Below are 27,763 nucleotides of genomic sequence, written 5' to 3'. Positions count from 1 at the left end.
ACATATGGACCATATGGTGATGGAGAAGCTAGTATTATATTCACCCACCTCTGCAGCATTTAATAAATTTAGGTCACGAAATTAGTGTGCTAGAGCCGTCCAAGAGACTGCCCCTCTGGCTCTCATCTCCGGCCACAAAGCACAAGCGACAAAAGATGTGTAATCTATAGCACTGACGTTTCCTGACAACTGACCCCCACTCTCTGATTCTTATTTCAAGCCTACAACACACTACTAAACAAATTTAAGAAAATCGCAAGTTGTCAGGAAATAGAGTTTAGGGTACATATGATATATGCCACTAGATGTTTTCAGCAAAAGAAAGACAATGAAGCTACAGGCTATGGCATAAGTGAAATGAACAAAACTAATTTAATGAGGACAACACACTCATTGTACAAAATGATATTTACAGCAATCAGAACAAATAGACATCATAGAACAAGGGATCATGAGGAATAATATCAAAACGTCCAAAAGAAAATCATTCTGTTCAGATTGCTGGAAATATATATATGTACATACCTCATGCTCATGGGCAGAAAGTGGGCACAAGCACAAATTTAGCTGGAACAGCTTGGCTTCTTCGATCTCTACATCTGTAAACAGTTATAATAAGGTCAATAAAGTCAACCCATTTATCAATGGGTAATTAATACAAATTGCCAATGTGATGAGGACATTTTTTAAAAAATAGACAACTCCTGTGCATAAGGATTCCGCAGTGAACAGGGTCAAGAACTTGCAAAACGTACGTAGATCTTAACCGACATAACATATGGAGAAACTCTTTCTATAAATTGAATGACCTTTAGGTTCCACCAGTATAACTCTACTGCTGGCCAAATGTTCCAAAACAAAGTGATAATAATAATTCAACTCCAAGTCTGTAAGTCAAAAGATTCCTGATGAAATTTTCATACTTCTAATTAAATAGTAAGAAAAGGAAAGATCCCCACATGGAAAAATTAATAGCAGTAAACAGTGATTTTGTTTCTATGCAGAAAAAAAACCCTGACACCTGTTCCAAATAATAAAGAATACGACCCTGAGAGACAGATAAAAGTGTACTATATAAGCGTTGAAAACGAACCCCCGCTATATTTACAGGGATAGCCAATAACAAAATTATGACACTCAGATTTTTGCAACTTAAACGGCATACCACCTAGAGAAAGAATTTCAGAGAAAAATGTTAGCACCATTCCACTGGTTGTTTGTACTATTGCCTAATGTGAAGTGAAAAAGTCTATAACTATAAGCTTTCTTGTGTGTGGCGGTGGTGCATTAAGATTCAACATTGAAACCAGGAGTACTTCTCAAAAGATGCAATCTAAGACTCGTCTGAAAAAAAGCTAACCAGATAGAAGAATTAGTCAAACAAAATGCACTACTAGGCTTTATATGACAGTTATATAAACTTTGACAGATAGCTAATTCATACACCAGAGATGTTACCCAAAAAAAAACCCAAAGAGCGGTAGCTTAATTAAAGGGAGACTAACTTCACATTCTGACTCTTCAAAGTCCATGCAAGCACCAAATAGTCCAATCTTGTCAAAATGGTAAGCTTTTTGATGTAGAACTGGCTGCGAGGGACTTAAAATGTTCAGATGGAACGAAATCTTGTGGCAAATTGGCCCTCTTCACAATTCTCCTCATAGTGTTCTGCAGGCTCTGTTGGACTAAATGCTTCACTGCCTTCTTCTCTTCACTCATACTTTCATCCTCTTCCAAACTTTCATTTGAACCTTGAGTTGGATTCATAGAAGATGACGAAGAACCACAAATAGGGGCGGAAAAGACTGCACCCACATTACCACCATAATTCTCCGAAACTTGCTTTCCTTTATCCACTCTCAAGCATTCCAGGATTCTTGATGCCCTATTCTGTGCCAATGTACTACCCAAAAGTGTTAATTCGAGCAACGATGATGCAATTCCCGCCTCAATCATGGCATGCTTATCTCCATAGGATTTGTGCGCCATCACCATAAAAATGTATGATGCCTTCTCCTGGCATCCTGGCGAGTCTGTCCAATTCAAGACGTCAACCAAAATAGGGAATGCATCTGGCGTATTACTAATTGCTTTTCGACCTTCCCCGGCTGATACTACATTGCTCAAAATCGAAAGCATTCTTTCACTCACTTCCATGTCCCCCAATGTATTAATGATAAAGGCTATCAAATCAGTCTCTATGATGAAGGAGATGTTTGATGAGGATATGGAAAGATTATATAGAGCCAGAAGAGCATCTTGTTTTGCTTGTGGGCTACAATGGCTGTTTAAATTCTTGAGAGTTTTTACCAAGAAAGGGATTGCACCTGAAGAACCAATAACCGGTTTATTTGAGTCCAATGCACTCAAGCCTAGAAAATTTGCCACTATTGCCTCTGATAGTGCTGGATTTGGAGCATTTGGAGACTCAATTATCTTTAGAATCTTGTGAACAGCCCCAGCTTGGACAATGGCCGCTTTGTTTCTGCAAAAGGGAGTAAAAGAGAATACCTCCAGTTTCAATTTCAGGTAACCATTCTACTTTCAGGAAACAAAATTGTGGCAAAATACTTCCAAAAGGAGTATTAAAAGTGAATACCAAAAGAGAAAAAAAAAAGTTGCATTTAAGTAAAACTTCAATCTAATCGAGTTAGGATAAGAACTGTTTGGAGTTCAGAATCATGGTTTCCATACAACAGATAACATTTTGAATACAGATGTCATATTAAAAAGACAAAAAAACAGTAAATGATGGATCAGACTACAAAAAAAGGCAGAAAACGACTCCACATATCAACAGATCTAATTATCAAACATGTGAATCAAAGGGAGAACACTTCGAAGTTATTCTCAAAGTCACACATTAACATATACCAGCTCCAGACAATGACTAGACCTAATTAGCATTATCACTCAAAAAAAAAACCCCGAAAAAATCAGAGACATTTTACGAACTAAGAACAAAATATAATTGATAGGAAAGCAAAACTAAGGGGAAAAACTAACATACGAAAGTAAAAACAAGGAAACTCACGCATCATTGCCGATGCAGAGATTGAGCAGAGCATAGAGTGAAGCGATCTGTGCATCGAGATCTTCCAAATCGAGCAATCCAACCAAAGGAGGGATCGCACCGAGCATCGCAAGCATCACTCTGGCCTCGGAATCATCCTTGGCGAGCAGCCTCACATCGCTAGCAGCTCTTCTCCTCTTCGCCTCTTCTTCGCACTGCAATTCCCTCACCACTCGCTTCAACTCCTCTAACGCCTCCTCTTTCATCCTCGTCTCCATGTCATTCTCCGCCTCAGTCAAGCTCAGCAGATCCGACAACTTCTCCGATTTCACTTTCAACTTCGTATGAACCGGCGCCTCTTCACCTTGCTTCCCTGACTTTCTCTCGTCGCTACCACTGCAAACATCGGCAGTGGTAGTAGTGGTGGTTGTAGTGGCCGTGGATGTAGAAACCGCATCACTATCTTCTTCCAGGTGGTGGCGAAAACGGGACGAGCCGCCGCAACTGACAGCGTCGAAGATTTTTCGGCGGAATGTAGAACCAGAGAAAACAGTCCATATCCTGAAATGACCGCTTCCAGCAGACGAAGTAGCAGCTCGGCGGTCTAGAACTAGGGATCCGACAACGTTCCGGTGACACTTTGCCATTGTAGCTCTGATCAGATCATTTGGCGAACTACATTACAGATGAAGCTAACACTCGGGAAGTTCGAAATAGAGAGTAACCTAAGCAGAGGCAGCGTCAGTAGAGAGAGAGAGAGAGTGTCGAGATTTCTATTAGCTGAGAGCGAGAGAAGCGAAGAGGACTACAGAGTGAAAAGGAAGTGACGTCTTGGGGTATGTTTGGGAGCAGAGAAAATCAGAAAACAAAATAACTAAAAGACAAAAAAATGTATCCATGCAGATTTAGATATTACTATTTACTATGATCTAAATGACTAATTACTCTTTAAGCTTTATGACGTTCAAAATTGACTTCGGTTTTGATGACGTATAGGATGGTAGAACTAATGTCATAAATTATTCCCTATGCTGACGAAGGTGAGCTGCACAAAAGAACACGTAAGCTATGGGGATCCCGAGTGTATGCTTAGAGGACCTCTCCGACGTTTAAGTTAATAACTATCAAACGGGAGTGCTTATAGCTCTCTATCTCAAATAGCTAATATAACGCAGGAGTGTAAATTTTGGATCGTTTACTTATAGCATGGTATCATTTTATATGAGTTAGGTGATTTTAGTTTTGGTAGGAGTAGATCTCATTTCACCGATCTTATGCAGATTTAAAAGAAGGAAAATTATATCCTGATTCCTTTACTATGTGGAGTCGGTCTCATTTTGAACTCTTGGTTTCCCTACACCCTATAGGATTTGGTCTCTACGAACGTCCGAGGAACTATGCTTGGTATTACACCAAGGGGAGCGCCTTAGTTATGTCAAGAATCAAGATGCTCTCTCCACGGATATCATGCCCTCTTTAGATTCTTCGGATTCCTATTACTCGATTTATGTCCTAAGTTCTACGACCTTGTTTCGGTGGTTAAGGAGGTTTTCATGCCTTGGCATGAATCAGCCTTTGCATGCCACATGTCAAGATTCTAATGGAGAGGTGATTTTGGTATTATCAAAGCTTGACATCGAAGAATTTTAAACTTTTGTAAGACAATCTAAATCAAAAGTTTATTTTATAAAATCCTAAAAGAATGTCAACAAACATTTTTATAGTAATAAAATGACATCCGGAAGTTTCATTCGGTTTTACCAAACACAGCCTTCAACAATTACTACGGGTTCAAGGCTTGTTAAAGAAGCCATGGCCCTTCTTCTCTGTTGTCTTTCTTTTTTGGCACGGGTATGTGTGCATGTGAGTACACAGACACCTCACAATCGTCCTCTCATCTATGCCGTCCAGCCAATCCTTTGATAATCAAAAGAAGCTTCGCGTGGGCCAAGCACTACTATTGACGATGTTGATTGACGGGCGTATCATAATTCATAATGCGGTAGAAAAGAGAGTACGATGTAGAATAGTCGGTGGATGGACGCACGAGAAACAATAATGGCTTGAGTGCTGGACTATTGCTTATTACCAAACCACTATAACACTTTTTAAATAATTTTTTTTTAAAAAAAACGTCTAGAGGGCCAAGGCCCACAATGATACTTTGCACGAATGAATCTCTTTTTATTGAGGATTGAGTTGTTTATATATACATAATTTCAGTTTTCAACCATTAACAACCCATTTTTCTAGTGGACAACATATCATAGTAATTTCGTAGTTAAACGTATTTTTGTGAGAGTATTATTAGGATTGATGACCTCCTAAAAAGACAAAGTTATGCGGACCTGATGTATTCACGAAAATCAAACAACCCAAAGCAAGAGATTATTCGTATCATATATTCATATTACAACAAAATGCGTTCAAAAAAATTCATATTACCAGAGAATATGGGAATTGGACAACCCAAAGCAAAATATTATTCGTATCATATATTCATATTACCATAGAATGCGTTCAAAAAATTCAACCAATTGGATGATAATTTAGTGTTTTTAATCTATATGGGCCAAACTTTATGGACTTAAGAGGTATTGAAATCGATTCCTACTGGAAGAAATACTCTTGTGGGAATGCGTTAGGCTTTGACCCAACTTACCATATCATTAAGTGAGAAACTTCTATATAGCAAATCTAACAGTTTGAGTTTGAGTTTGCATGCGAGTCTGACGGTCTAAATTAAAATTTATAGCGGATATCCAAATGTCGTCCCGTTTTAAAAAATTGTTCCCAAAACTCCACCTCAACGTGACAACGTGATATACTCATATCCCATGTGTCGGGCCGGAATAAACTGGCTTTTCGCGTCCCACTTGTCCATTAGAGAAAAAAAAAAGGGCTCAAGGATCGATTGACCCAACATTAGGCCCATAATTTTAGGCCCGGTTTAGCCTGCAAAAATAGAAAATTCAAAAAGGTGTCTAGTTTTAATAAATCATGTATTCCATGATTTTTTTTAAAAAAATTCGTAAAATATATTCCAGGTTTAATGTGTAATAATATGTGTGGGGAGCAAATGGTCAAAATAGGCTCTTCCAATTATACAATTCCCCATCATGCTTTCTCACAGTGGTCAGTGGCTAACATAACAACACAATTATTGATAAGACAAACACACAATTTGAATACGATGGAAAATAAATGTAGAGCAAAACAGTTGATTGAGTTAATGGGAGCAAGACAGATTGTGATTGATCATTGTATAGAAATATAACTAATCATGTTTAGTATGATACGTAATCAAGGGCACTGACTATTTGAATCAAGAGCACGGACTATGTCTTGAAAACCAAAATTAAAAATAACAGTGGTTATCTTTTTAAAACCAAAACTAAAAATAACATAGATGTCTATAAGCATTATTTTACATTGAGTTACAGTGATTTTGTGACATTGAATATAGATGTCTATAATAATCTCTTGATGTTATAAAATTATTTTATATAAGAGACAAGATAAGTTTGAGTAATGACAAATTTAATTGCTTTGAGAATTCCATATTCTTAAAATAGAGAAACATTAGTAGCACAGAATACTCATGCATGTGATATTTCATAGGTCTCGAGTTTGAATATCCTCATCCACTTCCTTTTAATAAAAAAAACAAAAGTTATGACATGAAAAAAAAAATTATTTTGTAAAATAAAAAATAGTTGACTGTATCAAACTGTGTCGTTTTAGTGAGGTTGCGTGTACATGTTAAACGCTCCCGTTTTTGACCGGTTCCAATAGATTTTTTAATCATCGTCACTGTCTCGCTTTACTTGTAGGAAGCCAAGGCCCAAAGCCAACTTCCCTCGGGCAGGAGGGCTTCAATCTCAAACCTTGTTCTCTCTTTTCTTTTTCCATCTCTGATTCTCTCTCCCTTTCGTCTCTCTGCGGTTCGTTGACCTCCATTTCTCTCTTCGAGAGACCGGAAACCACTTTTCTTAAGTTCAAGATCTGCTCCCTCAAGTCTCGATTTATTGGAATCCAAGGTTAGATATCTTGTATTCAAGAAACTTCGCAGTTCGTTTAATTTCTATGTTTTTTTTTAAAGGATTTCGACTTCAAGAATCTTTTCTTTACGTGTTCTTTTCTACTGGGTTTTTATTAGATCTGTTGAAGGAGCACCAACGATTGCGTCGAAGAAGAATGGTTTTGTGGGATTTTGGTTTTCGGAGTTGTTAAATGCTCGGTTTGCTGATCGGGGGTTTGCGTTAGTGGGTTGTGAAATTGTTTGTTCTGGATTGGTGCGGGGGAAATGTCGATTGTACCCAAGGGCGACCTTCCTGTCCATATTCGAGAAGTCTGGGACGATAATCTCGAGGAGGAGTTTGCTTTGCTTCGAGATATCGTTGATCGTTTTCACTATGTGGCTATGGACACTGAGTTTCCTGGGGTGGTTCTACGGCCACTGGGACCTTTCAAGAACATCAATGACTGCAACTACCAGACTTTGAAAGACAACGTGGATATGTTGAAGTTGATCCAGTTGGGTCTCACATTTTCGGATGAGAATGGGAATTTACCCACTTGCGGAACTGATAAGTGTTGCATTTGGCAGTTCAATTTTCGCGAATTTAATGTGAGCGAAGATATATTTGCTAATGATTCAATTGAATTGTTACGCCAGTGTGGTATTGATTTTAAGAAAAATAGCGAGAAGGGGATTGACGTGAAGCGCTTTGGCGAGCTCTTGATGTCTTCAGGGATTGTCTTGAATGATGATGTTCACTGGGTTACTTTTCACAGTGCTTATGATTTCGGGTACTTGCTTAAGCTGTTGACCTGCCGGAGTTTGCCTGACTCACAGGCAGGATTCTTTGATTTGATCAACATTTATTTCCCAATGATTTATGACATCAAGCATATGATGAAGTTCTGCAACAGTCTTCATGGTGGGCTAAACAAGCTCGCGGAGTTGTTGGAGGTGGAAAGGGTTGGTGTATGTCATCAGGCAGGCTCCGATAGTTTGCTCACGGCGTGCACATTTAGGAAGCTGAGAGATAACTTCTTCAATGGCTCGACTGAGAAGTATGCTGGTGTTTTGTATGGTCTTGGTGTTGACAATGAAAAGAGTACTAATTTTAAGGAATAACTGGAGAAAGAAAAGGTTTGATTAGTACATGTAGACTACTACAGTGTGAAATTTTCAGTTCCCTTTGTATGCTTTGGAAGAAAAGTGATTGTTGTTTTAGCAATGACCTTTGTGCACATGAATTGTAACCTTCAACCTTGACTGGTTTTATAGTTTGAGCTTCCTGTAAATTATATGCAGTTAGTGCTTCAATAATAGTCTCTGCATTTGCTTGGACGTTCGGTCATGACTTCATTTTGAATCCATTATTTAGCAGTAATACCCTTATTGGACGATCACATTACTGTCGGTCAGTGTCTCTATTGATTGATTTGTCCCCTTACCGTAAACAAACCAATCATTTGTGTCAGCGGACGTTAGTTTTCAGCTATGCCACTGGCATTGGAAGGGCAGTAGTTTAGTTTGATTATTGCACTGCTCTATTTCTCAACGTTTCTTCTCTTTTTATGCCCGGTACCTGTGTTACATTCTCTAGTGCGCATCAAATGCAGATGCTATTGAAGCCTCTTTCGATTCTTGCTTATGCTTGCCTTGCCTTTTCATTTGTGAACAGTTCTTTGTTTTGATTGATTGAATGATTGGAGGATGCCAACTTCTTTTTACATTCTCAAATGGTAATGCTTGCAGATGATTATTAGTTATACTGCTTTCTCTGTGTATTCTTGTACTCTTGTATACTCATTTAGTGATTGATGGGAGTGCCACTCTCCGACCAAGAATCACATTCTTGATTCTTCTTATGATCTGAAACATTTTTCTTGGGTGGAGGGCATTTTGATACTTGAGTGTTAAACGGCTTGTTATTTATGTGTTAATGAATATTTTCGATTAGTGACGAAGCTTAATTCAAGATTGTGCAAGGACTATTGATGGACTATTTGGCCGGCAAGCGAGGCTTGTGGCGAAACTGAGTTGGGAATCATAGAGTGGTTTGTAGAATTGACCCTGATGAACTTGTAGCCTTTCTCGGTTGTGAACTGGATGTAATGAATTCAAGTCTAATGGTGGCCTGGCTTCTCTGCAATGATTTAGCGATTGGTAGTTGTACCCTATCGTCAGGTAAAAAATTTATGTGCGCGTTAGGTTGACAGGTTGAGTTTAGATGCATATTGAATGTTTATAAGACAAACTTGTATGATGTTGTTCGTGATTACAAAACAAAGAAAAAAAGAGTTATGGCAGCAGAAGTGTGTTTTTGCACATATTTATTCCAGTTATGTATTACTGGATTGATCGTCTTTGGGACTCTCTGCTTGCCTGGAGAACAATCGACTGCGAATCTGCAATGCAGGCATTTAAGCCGTATAGATTAGACGGTGCCGGTCACGTGCCCTGGTTCCGATTGGTTTCTCTCTGAAATTTATATGAAGTTCGAATTTCTGTTAAATCTGGTAATGGAAAATTGAAATTACTAGAAAATCCAAACATACAAATATAATTTTTATTTTTCAGATTTAAAAATTTGTCGTTTACGCGTCGCCGTCGAACGTTCGGGACAAGATTGCCTCTAAAACTACAAAAATGCCACTTTCTTGCGTCAGCGGTCCATCTCTCCCCATCTACTCGTAAGGAAAGAAAACCCGCGCTCTACAGCCGAGTTCGCGACTCACTCCAACCGAGTCAACTCGATAATCTAGACCTAATTCTCAGCAGTTCAGTCGTTTTGTTTGCCATAGGCGTCATTTCGCAGCTTTCTTCCTCTGCAATTCAAATTCGAGCTCTATACACGATCCGAGACGGATCGGAATTGGGATCGCCTTCTCCATGAAACCTCTTGTTCTAGGGTTTCTCTTGAATCTTCTTATTCTATGTTGCCATGCGGATCCGGATCGACACTGCTCCAATTCGAGTTCCTTCGTCGGATTCGAAGCCGAGTTCACCATGGTTCAGCACCAATTGCGCGGTCTTCTCACCGTCGTCGACGATTGCTCCTTTAGGTTATCTAAATTCGATATGATATCGGGAAACAACGTGCATTGGTGGGGTGCCAACGCCACCGATTTCGGTAATCTCACCCGCGGGTTCATCGTGTCCGATCACATACTCAACCAGACTTACAAAAACGAGACCTTTGTTGTACGTTTGCAGAAAAACATAACGTGGGACCAGATCGGGGTTCTCTCCGTGTGGGACTTGACCGGTGCATCTGATTTTGGCCATGTTGTCCTCGGAAACAACAACGACTCATCCTCGGCTCCAGACTTGGCATCATCGCCATCTAGCGAGGCCCATTTGCGGAATTCAACAGTTCCTACGATGTTTGAGAACTGTAAAGTGTTGTCTAAGGATTATCGAGTTCGATGGACTTTGAATGTGGAGGATGGTCTTATTGATATAGGGTTAGAGGCGGCAACAGGAATCATCAGTTATTTGGCGTTTGGGTGGGCAGACCAGAAGTCAGATTCGGAGCCAATGATTGGCGGTGATGTGGCTGTCACCGGGTTCACAGAAGAGGGATTGCCGTTTGCAGATGATTTTTACATTACAGAATATAGTGAATGCACCATTAACAAGGATGGCTCTGCTCATGGGGTTTGCCCTGATACTATATATGAGGGATCTGACCCTGTTGGGTTGGTGAACAATACCAGATTGATTTATGGGCATAGGAAGGATGGTGTTTCCTTTATTAGATACAGGCGACCTTTGGTCTCAGTTGACAAGAAGTATGATTTATCGATAGATTCTAGGGCCAGTGCGACAGTGATTTGGGCACTGGGGTTGATGAGGCCACCTGATACCCTGAGGCCTTACTATCTGCCTCAAAATCATGGAGGGCCGAGACAAGTGACTTATGGCCATTTAAAACTTAATGTATCAGAGAGGGTTGATGATTGTTTAGGGCCTTTGGATGCAGAGGATAAGGAAGATCAGGATTTGATTATTGCTGATGCAAAAGTGCCGCTTGCAATAACAACATCTCTGGCATTGCATTACCCCAATCCTCCAAATCCTTCAAAGGTTCTGTACATCAACAAGAAGGAAGCACCTGTCTTGAGAGTTGAAAGAGGGGTGCCAGTGAAGTTCTCAATACAGGCAGGGCATGATGTTGCATTTTACATTACTTCAGATTTGCTTGGTGGGAATGCGACACTGAGGAATAAGACTGAGACAATCTATGCTGGAGGGCCAGAAGCTGAAGGAGTTCCAGCCAGTCCAACAGAATTGACCTGGGCACCAGATAGGAATACTCCGGATCAAGTTTTCTATCACTCCTTGTATCAGCAGAAAATGGGTTGGAGGGTCCAGGTGGTTGATGGAGGTTTGTCGGATATGTATAATAGCAGTGTTATTTTGGATGATCAACAAGTTACATTGTTTTGGACTTTGTCAGAGGATTCAATATCTATAGCAGCTCGTGGTGAGAAGAAGAGTGGTTATCTTGCAATAGGATTTGGTAGTGCAATGGTGAATAGCTATGCTTACGTGGGTTGGATTGGCGATGATGGTAGAGGGCATGTGAACACATATTGGATTGATGGAAAGCATGCCTCAAATGTGCATCCAACAAATGAGAATCTGACTTATGTAAGGTGCAAGTCGGAGAATGACATCATTACTTTGGAGTTTACTCGTCCCTTGAAACCACCTTGCAAGGGTGATGAGCCAGAGTGTAAAAATATTGTTGATTCCACGACTCCTTTAAAGGTCATATGGGCTATGGGTTCTAGATGGACAGACAAACACCTGACTGAGAGAAATATGCATTCCGTGACTAGTCAAAGGCCTGTGAGAGTGTTGCTCATGCGTGGCTCTGCAGAGGCAGAGCAAGATTTACGGCCAGTATTGGCTGTGCATGGGTTCATGATGTTCCTTGCTTGGGGTATTTTACTTCCGGGTGGAATATTGGCGGCTAGGTACTTAAAGCATGTGAAGGGCGACGGATGGTACCAGTTTCATGTTTACTTACAGTACTCTGGTTTAGCAATTGTCCTACTTGGCCTTCTTTTTGCAGTGGCTGAGCTTCGGGGTTTCTATGTGAGCTCATTACATGTAAAGTTTGGGATTGCTGCTATCTTTTTGGCTTGTGTGCAACCAGTGAATGCATCTTTAAGGCCAAAAAAGCCTGCAAATGGGGAAGAACCTTCCTCAAAAAGGCTTCTATGGGAGTATTTCCATTTTATTGTGGGAAGAGGTGCCATTGTTGCAGGAGTTGTGGCACTCTTTACTGGAATGAAGCATTTAGGAGAGAGATATGGGGGTGAAAATATTCATGGACTTGATTGGGCATTGGCAGTCTGGTTTCTGATTGGTGCATTGATAGTCATGTACTTAGAATACAGCGAGAGACAGCGAAGAAGGGATAGAATATTTGGCAGAAGCAACTGGGTATTGGGTAACCCTGAGGAAGAGGATTCTGTGGATCTATTAAGCCGGACAAGGGCTTTCGCACAAAAGGAGTCAGAAGCATCCAGAAGGATGGAGCTTCAGTTAGAGCCTTTAAGCAGATAGAGATGTTTGGACAATATTTTGATATACATTTTTAAATGCTCTCAAACTTTTGAAGATCTCCTTGTACAGCGGATGCCAGGTCTGTTCATTGGCTTGAAGATTTTCCCTGCTGTAAGGAGGACTTAGTAATTGTATTTGCCTCTGCCATTTATATCTTGAAAGAGTATTACTAATCACCTTAACACATGTATTTTTGTGTACTCAATACCTTTTTAATATAGTAGAAGGTTCGAACAAAAACTGAGTTTGTATGCTATGTCGAACAGCTTATACAGTATCTTTAAGTTCCATGAAGTATTTTACCTTTAGTTAAAGTCAAAATATTTTTTTGGATAAGTTATCGGGTTATATTCTTAATTTTTTGAGAGAGAGGAGAATAGAACCATGAACCTTGTGCATATATAAGAGTTGGCTACCACTTGGCCAGAAGCTCCTTTATTAAGTTAAAATTGTTGATACGTATCGTTTGCACATTGCAAGTTTCCAACTTTTTGTTGCCAAGTTTTCAATTAAGTATTGCATTTAATTTGAACTTACTGGCCGGAGAGGTATGCACTTGCATAAATTTTGAGTTGGGGGATTATAAATGTGGTTCATTATTTTTATTGTTGAATGCCTGGAATCACTGGCACAAGGCCCATGAGCCACATTTTATCTCTCACATAATGTTTCCTTAATAAAGCAGGTGGGTCGTGGAGGAATTTGGTGCCCTAGCAGAAACTCCTCAATATGCTTCTGAAGCCACTCTTGTTTCTACTCAACAGCTTAAGCGTTTTAGTGTGTGAATTTTTGAATACACTTGGGTGGTTGTTTTCCACTAACTTTATTTTTAGCTATCATTTGCTTATTTCCCTGAAGCACTCCGAGATGATTTATTTTGGGACTTGGGAGTTCTGTAATTGTCTTTGGTTGTAAATTGTCTTGTGTGTATATCCTAGGCTGTTGTACGAAGGCGAGTTTATTGTGCTCGCATTTTGAATGAATGGTTTGGTGTGGGTCTATTGCAGCATGCCTTTTCTTCATCTTGCTCGGTATGTCTTTTCCTTACTGTTGCACTTTTGAATCTTGTGAAATTGAGTCAATTCCATCCTCGATGAGGAATGGCCCAGCCATTTCATTGACATTATTTCTGTTATCCTGGAACCTTCTTAGATTAAATTGATAATTTTTTTTGGTGATTTTCAGTTTAATGCTAGCCTTATTGGAGCTACAGGCGGACTAATAATACCGGAAGCAGTTTATAGTCATGTGCGCAAAGGTTGGTCAGTTCGACTGGTTTAGTTGATTTCTTATTCTACTGCAATATCTGTGGTCAATTTGGCTGAATTACCATTTCCTCTTTGCACTTTAAAAGAGATACTTGATTACTTGGTCTTTTTTATTTGGTAAGTACAATGATACTCGGGAAAAAATGGGATATAGACGAGAGGAATTTTTTCTTCCCTAATTAAAATAGACTCGCTAAGAAGAAATAAAAATTCCACCTGTCTCACCAACCCCCTTTTCTGAGAGGGCTTTATAAGGAATTTTATTTCACTAGGTATCCTAATACATCAGTTGGAAAACTCTGTTCTGCCTAGTTCACTGTATGTCCATCATCTTTTTCTCTCTCGCTCCACCCATTAGGAATATGTAGATACTGCCTCAATTTTTATATTTTTTATTGCAATGCAATGGTTTTGTAGAATTGTGTGTGCATTTTTTTCTTGCAGTGTTTTAATTAGGTCCGAGAATGCCGCGATATTATCGTAGGGTTTTAAATATGATTATCGGTAGAGTTGATCTTATTGATTTTGTGAACTTTGATTACATATTTCTGCTTTCATTTTTGTTGAAGAGAACATTCGGGCTTTATGGTTATTCTTAACATTACCTGGTTGAAGTTATTATAACCAAAAATAACTCTAGTTTGTTGAGATGGATTTGTAAAATTTGGATTTTGTTTGCATATTTCATAATTTTCCCTTTATATGATTAACTGGCTATCTGAAACTTGTACAGATGGCATCTGTCGAAGTAGAATGCATTGATGGTTTTGAAGATGTAAGCTCTGGTGAGGATGATAAACTATGAAGTCAAGTTGACTGACAGTGAAATGAGACAGTTCTTATTTACTCGAGCATGATTCAATATGATAAAATAAATTGATGATGTCTATTGATCATAGTGTTCATTCTCTGCAGCATTACTCGTAGTGGATGCTACAGAACCAGTTCCTCTTATGGAAGGTGAAGGAAGCTCACTCAGGGTACTGGGTTTTGATCAATGTGAGAGGATTGCATTCGTAAAGATTTTGATGAGGTTAATACTGACATAATGATTTCTGGTCCATAAATTCAAGTTTCTCCCTATTTCTGTGTGCCTGTTATCACGGATGCACACCCCTATGTTTGTGTTTTGAGTGCATCTGCGATGCGTGAGTAAGGACATATCATTAGCTCTTGCTCTGAAAGATATGTCTATATTGTTACAACTTACAATTATTTGTGCTCTACGAGGAATTGTGCCACTAGTTCTATGGATGCCACTTTTCATGTATGTTCAATTGGATTACATCAGATGTATATTGCAGGTTTGGCATTGGGAACTTTTATTGGAAGAAGTTCGCAGGTTACTTAAAGCAGAAGACTGTTGAAGAAATACAAGAGTATTTCTTCTTCTTCTTAATATTTTGTGATGTCAGTATTGATAATTTAACTTCTCGACTTTTTTCTCTTTTTTTTGAATTTTATATATTGTCTATTCAGATATGGAAAACTATTCTTGTCTCACATTGTTGAAGATATAACTGAATTGCCCACCTTTTCTGGTGATTGGTCCTCACCTCTGCAACTTCCTGTTTTTATTTGCTTCAAATGTTTGGTTTCTTTGTTTGATATACCACTGGCAAATACGTATATCTTCTTTGTTCACAGATGGTATCCCAAAAGAAGGGCTTGACATAGAAGCTGTTCATGTCAGAATTGGAGTGCTGATGTCAATAACTGATAAGGTAATGCTCGTTTCATTTAGGAAAGATTTATTTGTGTCCTCTTGTTGAAATGTAACCTTTATTTTGATATGGAGTTGAGGACATTTGGATGTGCAGCCGGTCCAGTGAAGGTTAAGGATTTACCTGGAAATGAAAGCTAAAATGCAATATCATGCTTGACGTTCTTATATATAGGTGCTTGGGGTTGATAGGAGTAATTGATGCCTTGCTCTTATCTTTGAGTATAGCCAAAGTAAATATAGCTGCAGATATTGCTCGACGCACAAAAGAGGGGAAAAAGAGAGTAAAGAATCTGTATGCATTATAATCTGTATTATTGCCAATTCTATCTTCTCGCCCTTAAATAGTAACTTGATTCTTGATCATATTGCTCTGTTGGTTGCTGATTTTGGCTTGGAATTTGTGAACCTTTTTGTGAGTTTGAAGCTATATTTGGCATGTCCTGATTGTTTGTAACTTTGTATATTGAATACTAACACATGCTTATCTATTTATGTCATATAAACTGCTATTGAGGAAGTTCATTCAATTCTGCACATCTTGAATTTTTCCGGCCTTCATGTTTGTTTATTTGTTCTTTTTCACATCTATTGTTTTCACTTTGATTCTTTTCAACACTCACAAAACATGTTTTTGGAATGACAGGTGAAGTTCTTACAGGAGAACCCAGGCGCTTCTTTTTTTTCAAAGGACATTGTGCAACTCTACCCAGAGTTGAAGCATACAAGATTTTGGAAAGAAGAACATGATTTATTATTGCTGCTCGGAGTGATGAAGTATGATCTACTGTTGCTCAAATTGTTATGTTCATATTCATCGTAGATTCGTAGTTAAAGCATTTTATGTCAGAAGTTTCCTTTTGATTGCATGAGTCCAAGATCTTTGATCCAAGGTTGGAATTTCTTGATAGGACCATGGTGCATAGGAAAGTGCATCGGCTCTGCAATCTGCATTAATTGGCGGGGATTTTTCTATCTAGTTTTCTAGTTTTGAATTTTTGAATCTTGGAGCCTAAGAGATTTCCATTGACAAACATGCCATTATTGCTTCTGATTGTGTTGCATAAAATTCCCTATCATCCACATACAATGTTTGCCTCTATTTTAGATAAGCTTTCAAATGAGGAACTAAGAACTAGTACTGTCTAAAATTCTAGCTTTAAATGAGTTTAATGGCCATTGTGCATGCCCTTTAGTCTCAAAAATAGATTAGCGATCAGCTGTTTCCGACTTCAGTAAGCTTGAATACTTTTGTACTACGATTTTATTTTATTTTATTTTATTTTCTGTTAGAATATATTATCTTTTTTGTGCGAAATGAGGTTTTTTTTCATGAATTTGGAGTTATGTGTTTTTCTGTTCTAGAGTTACTATATTAAAACAGCTGTTCCTTTTGTTACTACTTACTACCACTTGTATTTTTAAGGCATGGATACAAGCAATGGCTAGCTATTGTTGATGGGGACGCGACCATTCGGGAGGCCATTTGCGAAGAGTTGAACCTGTCCTTCAGAAATAGTTATGGCGTCGAAGAAGCCATTTCTGACAAACGGTTGTATCAGGCTGTCTTCATCAAAGAAAGGTTTGAACTTTTGGAGAAAGGACTTGGTACTGAGGAAGCGAACAAAATTGGCTCCCAAATCGGAGACGAGGAGGAACGATTGTCCTTTTGTTTGGTTACCATTCCGTGCATTTCCAGGGTGATTGTTGATATATTAATTGCTTTATTGTGCTTGATCCATTCTCTTATAGCAAGACTTGATTGGATTTCATATGATTTTTCATTTATGGCAGAATTCATTCGTCAATTACTTCTATACTTTTATCAGTACTGAATGTTGACTTGCTTTGATACTTGTACAGGGTAATTGAAGAGGTTGCAGATAAAGAGCCTGAAAGGGAACCAAAGCTCGCCGTCCATACATGCATGTGAAGTGCATTATACCTCTGGAACAATATACAGTGATATCAAGTTTATATTTTCTAGCCGTTATTAGTAGCAAAACTACTGAGAAAATACCATCTCTCTGCTCCTATAAACTTTGTTGGATTTAATTAAAAGTTTCTGGCTCGTTGCATTCATATTTTTAGATCTCTTATGGTGTGATTTGGCAACAATCAAAATGGGTCTTAAAACTCAACATGTATAAAAGAAATATTAATCATGCAAGAATGCGAGTGTCTGTAAGAAATTAGCAAAGTTTGCAACTGAAGATTCCCTCTCCAAAAAGCTTTCATGGTCCTAACAGCAAAGGATCCAAGGGGGAAGGAACTTAACGGAAGTAAATGGATACCAGAGGGATGTCAATATCGTTATCTTCGTCATCCTCACATGCAACGACGACATCGAAGTGTCGACGATATGGAGGCAACTCAATCTTAGCAACTTCCACAGCCAGATCCACCACCTTCCTGTCCATTCGTTCTCTGTGCCGAGGGAACATACTATTATAGAGCAGGGAATTTCCGCAAGAGATGCTATAAGCATTCAACCCCTTATCCTTGAGCCATTGGATAAGTCCCCTCAAAGTGGGATTATCTCGTATAATCCACCTGTCCCAAACAGTCCAGCTCATGTCACGATGTTTGATTACCTTTGGTGGGACGGGCTCGGCCATGGAAAACAGCGGCAGGGCTAGATTGGCAAATGTGTTCCGGTAATCCTCCAGCTTATGCCCACCATCCAGAACCTTATACAGCTCCAGGCACACAAGACCTGTTGCCATTGCTGTGGATGTTGCAATTGCAGGGATGATCCTTCCAGCAATGAACTTGGCTTTCAGCTTGTCAACTTCAGGAATACTGTAGTTTCTAGCCCTCATGTTGGCAAGCCCAGCAATCACATCCATATGGTAATTTGTATCATCATCCTGTGAATACACAAAAAATAGTAGTAGATATTCGATTAATCCTGTTGGACATTATACTTGGCTCCCAAATTTCGATTATACCTTGAGAGATTTTCTGAAGTTAACAAACAGATCCAAAATCTACTTCACAAAATAAGGATGACGCAGAATTTGCATAAAATGAAAGTTTCACCAAAAATGCCGTAAAAGACGTATCAGAGTACCAAGGAAAGAGATTAACCTTCTCAAACTGAATTGGTTTCAACTTAAACCCTGCTGGTAAGGTCTTTCTGCACTCCTCCAGCCTGGTGATCAATGCTTGAATGACTGCTGCATCATCCACCGAAGCAGTTGAGATATTAGTAGCCGTCTCATCCGTCACAATCTTGGCATCTTTCTTTGGCTGAAATTCTGGGACTATGACTTTCTCAACAGCCTCAGCCAACATCTTTGGATGCTTGACCCAGTCAGGAACTGGGATGCCAAATATCTCTGCACGCAGTATGGATGCTGCCATTACAAAATGGAGATGGCTGGGATCAGAAGTTGAGAATTGAAGTGGACGAGGAAATCGCTTTGGGGCTGACCAGAATGGAGCCCCAGTGCTGGTAACAGCATCTTCAGGAAATGTATAACTCAACTGCTTAACACGATGTGCAAAATAATCTTCAAATCTACACACAGAAGATAAACAATGTCAATACACGATACACCAACACTCATCTTATTTGACAAAAGAATATAATGAGCTCCTTCGCATGGAACATACCTTAGGCGAGCCCATGCAATGCAATCTTGGAATGTCACACATTTTTCTTTGTCCAGGCACTCGAGAACACGCTCCAAGGTGTCCCTTGCCTGAGCATCACCGGCATTTATCTTTGCAGCATTGTACTCAGCTGGGTTAGACAGAAAGGCATTCACCTCAGTCGGAGTTTTCTCAAACAAACCCTCAAATTCAGATCGAGCCCATGTCAAGCAGTGATCAATGTTATGTGGGAAAGAATGCACAGTGCACATAGGTGCTTGTTTCTCAGGAGGGTCTCTTGAAGCACCATAGTTTTCTGTAAGGTGAGGAATAACCATCTGTGTGTTGCATTTGGCACCGAGCGTACCTGACTCAAGAAGCGGTTTCTGAAAGTATAAACACCTCTGATCAACATATAATCTTGCATTTACATTGTCCAATGCATTAATAGCCACATGTAAGTTCTCCCAGAAGGTATCATCAAACACATTTTCAGTATCAGGACCCACACGATTTTGTAAGGCTTCAATATTAAGGTGAGGGTTTATTGATGCAGCAGCAGAAGCAGCAACAGTGGATTTGGCCTGACCAATATTCCAATCACGGAAAAGAAACTGCCGACTGAGATTACTCTTCTCAATTACATCATCGTCTGTGATTGTCAGCTTTCCTTGTTTGCCACATGAAACTCCCATGAGTGCTACATTCTTCAGGAACTCACATCCCAGTGCCCCAGATCCTACTATGAATACCTTAGCATCCTCTAATTTTTTCTGGAGCTTTGACCCAAAGACTGAAATTTGTGCATCATAACGACTGTTTAATGGCTTAAAATCACTGGCATCCAGTGCTTCCGTAGGAAGAGACTCCACTGAATCAAAATAAAAGAACTGTCCAAAAACAAAAAAGAAGAAAGATCAGTCCGTTAGTGACTCAGTAGAAGTGACCAATCCGACTTATGGAAAAAAGCTCATAGAGTCATAGCTACAATCCATAGAATAGTGGGCACACATTTATGCATGTGTGTGAGAGAGAGGAAGAGAAAACATTGAGAAACACTTATTCAGCCAATAAGCGGCAGCAATCAAAAAGCAAAATAAAACCAATAACAAATTGCAACCTGATAAAGAGGATGGAACTTTCCAGAACATGCTTTAACAACCTCTTGCCCAACAATACCACCAAACATAGCTGCCATGGGATTCAGTACAGCTCTAGCACCAAACGCAAAGTGTCGTAAAAGTTTTGGGTTGATATCTTCCACTTTACCATCTCCCAAACCCTCATTGGTATTGCGAACCAGAGATAAAAGTTTCTGAACATCTTCTTCTGAACCAGCAACAGGGAACCGACCAATCTGAGACACAAACTTATCCAATCCTTGAAAAGCTATGTGTAGGAGAGGCGGGCGATCAAACTTTGAGAAATCACTCAAAAGGAAATCACCAGGATCTTTAAGTGCTTCTCTCAATGGCTTGAAGTTTAAAACTTTTGGCTGTTTCACCTGTGTGACAATACCACCTTTCTGATATTGCCCAAAATTCATGGTGTCCTCCTCGAGGACAAATGAATAAGGCCTGGCACTTTTAATCCTCCTCGGCTTTCCATCATTTAATTCGGTCATTCCATGAACTTCAGAGAACACAACAAGATCCCCATCTTGAAACTCAAGCCTTTCATCATCCACACATGAAACTAAAGCAGGGTTGTCATTGCTAATGGAAGCAATAATACCAGAGTGAGGTTCCTCTCCATCGACATCCAAAACTGTGAAATTAGGCCCAAAGTCACAAAACACAGAACCAAAAAGACCTCTAACTTCAGCCTTGATAAAAGAGATAGGAGGCAGGTGATTGTGGCAGTAATCATTGAACTCAATAGCTTTCTCAAGACTAATATCAGCAAATACAACAGCCTGTTGCACCAGAAATAAAAAGGCAATACAGAGGGTTGTAAGCGTTAATACAGAGATATGCAAAAAAAGCCAGACAGGGCGTGCCTGCACATAGTAATTAGGAGGATAAGAAATTTCGATTCCATTACAAGAGCTTCAATCATTCTAAAGATAAACATATGTCCTTACTATGTTGCAAAGTGTCCCTACACCTTAAGGTTTTCTACTGTTCTTCATTTACATGGTTAATCTTTGTGTACTCCTATTATGATATGCTGATTTTAGGTTTATTTCTTTGCTGAGAGGAAATCCACCAAAAAAGTTATAAAATCCGAATAATAGAGAGATTGGCATTTCTAACATGTCAGTCCACATGACAACGATAGGAAACAGAAGAGCCCCTGATTTATTCCCTGAAATTATTTGCTCAAAAAAAATTTAGAAGATAGGCTTCCAGTGTCACACTTAGGACGCACTTCTGCCAATCGTTACACAGCCTGCATCTTCCATTTCTTCCTATAGTTGTGCTGCTCATTTGGTTATGCAGATTCTCATGCTTTTAACACTCAAAAGGTACATCATTGTTCCCTGCCTTGTTGTCTCTGAAAAATTCATAGCCTATTTATATGTATACCCAAATGGTTTCCCATAGCTTCAATTCCGGTCCCAAATTATTAAGTTTATTCAGAAAACACTAGGGGGTTCTAATTTACATAACAATGACAACTACAAGTGCCGGAACTACTTTGAAATTCTAGGTTTTTTGTTTCCAATTTGTTTTTTCTTGAATCAAGTGAATAACAGGCTCCTGTTTCCCCACACTTAAGATGTTCCAAAGATATAATGGCAAACATTCATTTACCGTTTTGTCAAGGTTAAACAAGCGGCACACATGAGGAAAAGTACAGGGAAAGAGAGAAATTTGATCTCAATTCAAAACTACAGAGACTAAGTTGGGAAACAATAACAGTATACCTAAAGCTGTCTTATTTTTTTTCAAAGCTGTCTTATTATGCATAAATTAAATGGCCCAACGACAAATTCTGCAGACTAGTTTTGTTTGCCACAATTACTAATTCACACACTATGAGAATAAACGACGTAAATTACATATCTAACAACATATTCTGCAGACTAGTTTTGCTTGCCACAATTACTAATTCATACACTCATGATAATAAATGACGTAATCACATTTATTAAAGGGGAATAATGCTATTAACAGCGCATTGGTAAAATAGCACAGAGCATTATGAAACAAGTTCATTCTCAGTAAAGCATGCAAACATGCCTCTGACAAAAAAAAGTTTTCTGGAGTAATTTCAAATTCAAAGAGATGCAAATGTGCCATAACAAGAAGAAAGCTAACAGTGAATTGATTAAAGTGCAACTTTGCAAGGCAAAAAAAAAGTTGTACCTGAAAATTAGAAAGTTCTTCTTTTGTTAACTTCGTTGTCAATGTAGAAATGACCACTGCATTGTTGAGTTCTTGCAATTTCTGAACAGAAGCAAGTGCTCGATTCTTACCAACATCATTCTCTGAGAAAACAAAATTACTAGACAAGTCCCATAATTCCACCTCCCCTTCATCATGCAAGGTCACAGACTTCACACCAGCAAGAATGAGATTCTTTGCTGCATTAGATATAAACTATGTCAGTAAACAGTACCGGGAGGAAATTGTATCATAAAAATAATAGACTAACAGCTCTTTTTTGCGAAGTATATACTAGACACCTCAGCAAATGATGAAGTAATACAATTCATAGACAATAAACAGCAGCAAGAATTTCCCTCGTCTTCCACATTTCAACCACTTTCCCAAACCTAAGAAATGGTTTTAAGAATAATAATGCAATATGAGCTCGTTCCTGGAAGCATCCCTCTATATGCTATTAGAAGCATCAACAAATAAGGATAACCGACTTTAATTACCAGCTATCACCGAGCACTGTTTAAAATAAGCCAAATCCTATAAAAATGGTCATGCTAAACTCAGCCTAAATCATAAATAGGCAGCTTTACATGTTTTTCATAATACAAACAACAAACTACATATAGTAAGGCCAAGGAGAATAATCAATTACTCATGACATAAGCAGAACTTTTTCTTCTTCACAAATATATAATTAAGAACAATGAGTTCAAAGATGACTCCCAAATGCCCACTAATTTTCACAACTAGAAAATGACACTGCAGAAAAAAAATAATGAGATTTGGAAGTTTAAATCATGGCAGAAAGAATTAACGAGATGTCAACAATATGGCTTTTCAAGGAAAATCAATGGAAAAAGAGAACCAAATACTAAAACCCTCATGAAATTTATAGGTCTTGTAGTACAATAATATAATTCAACACCAAATAATCAAAGATCCTTCGCCAATCTCAGCTCAAGCCCCTGCATCCCTGATACAGGCGATTGGTGGTCATCTTTCATTAAACTACAACTCAAGACCAAGATATTAATCATCCATTACCTATCTCAGCCCCGAGCCCCTGCATCCCAGATACGAGGATATTTGACGCAAAAAGCCGACGCATGGTCTCGCGGCCATACACCGCCAGCTGCCGACTGTGCAAATCCTCATCGATGTCCTGCTGGATGAAACTGCCTGGAGCCATGATGGAAGGCTCAATGGTGCTGCTACTGCTGTGGTTGTTGTTGTTGTTGTTGTCGTCGACGATTATGCTACCGGAACTGCTGTCGTTCGCAGTGGTTGCACCGCAACCGATCGAACACTTATTGACGGTGCTGCTTTTGCTGTTTTCCTTCTTCTTGTTGATAGCGCGTTCTTCTGCAACTACCTCTTCAACAGCTCGCTTTTTTGGAAGCATATAGTGCAGTAAGCTGCCCAAAACACCACAAAACCCTACAGACATGACCACGACGACACAAGTGTTCAAACAACTGTTATCAAGAAAGATCGGTAATATAGCCATAATTCTTTACTTTACCCCAAATTTCTCTAACATGATCATGATCCGGAACTAAGGATTGGAAGCAAAACAAGAAAAGAGTACGCAAAGTGTTAAGAAGGAAGAGATCGCAAGAAACGTACCAATTAGGACGGTGATTAAGCGAAGAATTGAATCTCCGACAGAGAAAATTCTGTGCCTGTTTCCAGAGATTTCTATTTTCTCAGATGTAATTTCTCGGAAGAGGAAAGGGGATTTCTCAGATGTAAATTCTCGGAAGAGGAGAGAGGGCGGGTGGACCTGTAAGGAAGGCAAATTCAGGCCCAGACCGATCTTATATTGGGCCTAATTTCTACAAAGGCCCAGATCTAGTGAGTAATGAAACCCAACCTGCAACATTTCGGGCTGGCGGGCCGGGCCTTCGGTAAATACTGGTACTGGTAAATAATGATAAAATACGTAATTTTGAAGAAGGAAAATGGCGAATTCTCTACAAATTCCATAACGACGCCGCTTCACCTGTCTCGATTTTTCCTTTTGGACGATGTGGGAGATGGAGGTAAAACATTTAGGGTGTGTTTGAAAATACTTTTACTTTTTTATTTCCAAAAATTGATTTAAGTTTAGATTTTGAAAACAATTTTAAGAAATAATGATGAAAACAAAATTCATTTGATAGAGAATTCTGCACGGAGAAAGAGGAGAGAGGAGAGAGGAAAGTGGATAGTGGAAAGAATTTTATAAAATATTAAATACTAGTTTTGGTTTTTTGATTTTTGAAAACCAAAAATGATTTTCAGTTTTACAAAATAATTTATAAAAACATCCACCCAAACAAGAATTTTCAAAAATAGAAAACAGTTTTGAAAACTCTAATCAAACATGCCCTTAATGTCTTCACTAAAAAGGAATGAAGCACCAATACAAAAAAAAAAAAATTGAAGCACAAAATCCAAACAACCATTTAGCAATAAAAAATTGTATGGAAGATTGTACTTGGGCATTTTTTCGGTAATTTTCTCAATTTGCCAAAGAGTTTCGTAGGTATAAATTGATTCCTCCTGGTGATTAAATTTATTTTTAAATAGGGATGATGTTCAAAACGGTCTTTAATCGTCTTGATATGATTGTAAGGTATCAAATGTTGTCCTCGATACTGATGAGGATGCTTTGCATATGAGAACACGTATGCTACAAGTGTTGGAAATATAGAATGAGAACAACACATCACCATAAAAAGAGAACAAATAATTGATAATCTGATTGTCTAGTAAAATACATATATTCCTATTAAAAGATAAATAATCTCAACACTTTTTTTTTAAGGGTAGCAAGTAGCATTATCCTAAACTTTCATTATCAAAAGAAACCTCACTGAATACAACATTAAATTGAGTAATTGGCAAAGTTGGATTTTGAACAATTTGGGACTTAGTAAATATCACTTCGTGAGCGGACACCTTTTTTCCATGGCAGTTATCACTTTGTCCCACATGCAAACGGTTACACGCTTCAACTTCACGATGAGGTAGTTAACCAATACTAACTTCCCCATTCGAATTACATTCCTCATGCACGGCCCTTGCTCCGACTGTCGAAATAATTAATGGTGGAGAAATATTGTCCCTGTTTGGCAGTCCGTTTCAAGCTGGCCGGACGCATAGAGTTGCGGTAGAGAGCTCCACTCAGTGGAGCTCAGGTGTTTGGTGCTTCGGCACGTTGCGGTGCCACCACTTGCTTTTCCTGGTAACGCGCGCAAAAATCACTGTTACTACACTCGTATCTCCGTCTTCGGAAATGACGGGAAGATGTTCTCGTTAAATCTCATGGTTGTAATACACGCGACAACGTTAAATGGTTCTAAAATTTTAATCTTACTTTTATTGTAATCGTGGCATCATAATAATAAAAAGAAGGTATGCCAATTTTTTTTAAGTTTAACAATATTCAATTAAATAATAGTTGAATCTTATTTTTGGATTGATTTTTTTTATTAAATAAAAATTTATTTATAAACTTTACTAAGTTATAAAGTACAAAACAATTAATTAAATCATTTATTAAAATTTATAATTTCAATTTGACAAATTTCATAATTTATTATCTCTCGTAATCAAATTAGGTCAATTATTTTATTTTAGATTAATGTACAATGCAAACATTAAGTGATTTTATATTAATATTATTAGTCATCTAATATAACCGTAATTTAGATACGCCAAACGCACCTCACAGCACCGTACCACAGTTTTAAAAGTGATGCGCCAAACAGTTTTTTACGTTCCAACTCACCTCACAGCATCACAGTTTTATAACTCACAACAGTTCACAGCACTCCCAAATAGGCCCATTAGCATTTGAATGCTGAGAAGACTTCCACTGAATACTTGAAGATTGTGAACTTGTAAATGACTGTCATTACAAATGAGCATTGATTCCTCCCGAGAACAAACATTTTTCATTGCGAAACCACTTCCTCCATGATTGAGTGAAAACTAAGACACCTCCCTGGCACAAGAGAGACTTGACACATTTTCCCCTATTGTTAAGGTTGAGAGAAACCAGAGAGAAAAGGACTATAACCTCTCACCACTTTTTCTAAGTTATTTGTGTTTTAACAATATATATAATCTCAACTCTTTTTTTTTGAAACAGGGGTTTGGGGAGGGATAGGATTCGAACCCACCACCTAATGGGTGGATGATCCCTTACATGTACTGTGATTGTCGTTCAACCAACGGCTCACTTGCTAATCTCCACTCTTTTAATCCTCGTGAATCCTCGTATATACATACATTCAAAGTTTAACCCGTGCAGTTTTGCTAGTGCAACATGTCGACTTTCATTCAAATAAAATTAAAAATTCCAATAAAAAGCGGCTTGAGAGTTTGCTCGGGGAACATCTCCGACGCTCAAGTCAGTAAGTTATCAACTTCTTGATATGTCGGTAGTACTAATATTAGATTTTGTCCTCGATACTATACAAGTAAGCTAAGGGTGGCTCCAAGGGTTTGCTCGGGGACCTCTTTGACTGTCAGGCAACTATCAACTAGCGTCAGTAACCTATCAATTAAGTGCTCGGTGTTAAAAACTCTGTCTAGTAGCAAGTAAAGTGTAGGGGTGCAAAGTTCAAGATCGTTTACATATAGTAGCGGTCCCCTTTTATATGAGTTAGATGAGTTCCAGTTTTGGTAGGGGTATATCTTCTCTCCCTGATTTTTTGAGTTATTTATTAATTATGTCTTCAAAAGTATAGAAAAACAACACTCAAATACATTTTTTTGGTTATTTATTAGTTATGGGCCTTTAAAGTTTAAAATACATGTTATAATTTACAAGACTAATTGACTACGCCCATTTATTGATAAGTTATGGGCCTACTAACAATTTACAAGACTAAGTGACTAGCCCATAATCCATTAACACTTCAATCTTCACATTTCACAAAATAACTACAATTATAGCCCAAAAATTACAAGAAGAATAAGCCCGTTTGTTTTTACATTAGATCATTTATTGTTAAGTCATGGACTTATAGTTATGGCCTTATGAGACCCTACTAACAAGTAACAATTTACAATGAGACTGAGCCCATTTGTTAGTATTAGTGGTGTCAAAATTGAAATTTTAGTGGGGTCAAAATCATATTTTATATTTATCTATATTGAAAAAAAAATTAGTGGTGTCAATTGACCACACTAGCTAAAGCATGGGTCCGCCCTTGCTCACGTCATCCATGCAACAATCCTCGTTTA

The 27,763-nt window shown here is 38.5% G+C and overlaps 5 protein-coding genes across 7 annotated transcripts; 3 read left to right on the top strand and 2 right to left on the bottom strand.

Moving 5' to 3' along the window:
* Positions 1-358: 358 nt before the first annotated feature.
* LOC119992401 (U-box domain-containing protein 15-like) lies at positions 359-3,852 on the bottom strand. 2 transcript variants are annotated; one of them, XR_005466373.1, is made up of 3 exons: positions 3,035-3,852; positions 1,506-2,485; positions 359-599 (listed from the first exon to the last, which is right to left on the bottom strand). XR_005466373.1 is itself a non-coding variant. In XM_038839066.1 (2 exons), the coding sequence occupies exons 1-2, from the start codon at positions 3,658-3,660 to the stop codon at positions 1,558-1,560; spliced, it is 1,554 nt and encodes a 517-aa protein (XP_038694994.1). In that variant the 5' UTR covers positions 3,661-3,851; the 3' UTR covers positions 1,341-1,557. The 2 variants fall into 2 exon arrangements, 1 of the variants encoding a protein (XP_038694994.1); XM_038839066.1 differs by lacking the exon at positions 359-599 and having other exon boundaries at positions 1,341-2,485; positions 3,035-3,851.
* Positions 3,853-6,840: 2,988 nt separating this feature from the next.
* LOC119993857 (probable CCR4-associated factor 1 homolog 6) lies at positions 6,841-8,380 on the top strand. Its single transcript, XM_038841148.1, has 2 exons — positions 6,841-7,053; positions 7,173-8,380. The coding sequence occupies exon 2, from the start codon at positions 7,320-7,322 to the stop codon at positions 8,154-8,156; it is 837 nt and encodes a 278-aa protein (XP_038697076.1). The 5' UTR covers positions 6,841-7,053; positions 7,173-7,319; the 3' UTR covers positions 8,157-8,380.
* Positions 8,381-9,671: 1,291 nt separating this feature from the next.
* LOC119993184 (cytochrome b561, DM13 and DOMON domain-containing protein At5g54830-like) lies at positions 9,672-12,905 on the top strand. Its single transcript, XM_038840183.1, has one exon. It carries the CDS (start codon positions 9,921-9,923, stop codon positions 12,606-12,608), a length of 2,688 nt encoding a protein of 895 aa, XP_038696111.1. The 5' UTR covers positions 9,672-9,920; the 3' UTR covers positions 12,609-12,905.
* Positions 12,906-13,060: 155 nt separating this feature from the next.
* LOC119993185 (CHD3-type chromatin-remodeling factor PICKLE-like) lies at positions 13,061-17,584 on the top strand. 2 transcript variants are annotated; one of them, XM_038840186.1, is made up of 10 exons: positions 13,061-13,639; positions 13,794-13,866; positions 14,610-14,661; positions 14,792-14,909; positions 15,181-15,255; positions 15,356-15,417; positions 15,524-15,600; positions 16,246-16,376; positions 17,026-17,299; positions 17,463-17,584. In XM_038840186.1, the coding sequence occupies exons 2-10, from the start codon at positions 13,855-13,857 to the stop codon at positions 17,469-17,471; spliced, it is 810 nt and encodes a 269-aa protein (XP_038696114.1). In that variant the 5' UTR covers positions 13,061-13,639; positions 13,794-13,854; the 3' UTR covers positions 17,472-17,584. The 2 variants fall into 2 exon arrangements, with proteins under 2 accessions (XP_038696114.1, XP_038696113.1); XM_038840185.1 differs by having other exon boundaries at positions 17,026-17,574.
* A 139-nt stretch (positions 17,585-17,723) lies between these two features.
* On the bottom strand, positions 17,724-26,470 carry LOC119992826 (ubiquitin-activating enzyme E1 1-like). The gene is made up of 9 exons (XM_038839607.1): positions 26,329-26,470; positions 25,379-25,524; positions 24,152-24,308; positions 23,570-23,962; positions 22,508-22,725; positions 20,317-21,111; positions 19,218-20,086; positions 18,690-19,122; positions 17,724-18,469 (listed from the first exon to the last, which is right to left on the bottom strand). The coding sequence occupies exons 1-9, from the start codon at positions 26,468-26,470 to the stop codon at positions 17,873-17,875; spliced, it is 3,750 nt and encodes a 1,249-aa protein (XP_038695535.1). The 3' UTR covers positions 17,724-17,872.
* Positions 26,471-27,763: the final 1,293 nt, after the last annotated feature.

Source organism: Tripterygium wilfordii, chromosome 23, assembly GCF_013401445.1.
Source record: "Tripterygium wilfordii isolate XIE 37 chromosome 23, ASM1340144v1, whole genome shotgun sequence".
In the NCBI taxonomy this organism is placed as follows: Eukaryota; Viridiplantae; Streptophyta; class Magnoliopsida; order Celastrales; family Celastraceae; genus Tripterygium; species Tripterygium wilfordii.
Note: the sequence above shows the minus strand (reverse complement) of the source record. Positions and strands in the feature narration are given on the sequence as shown.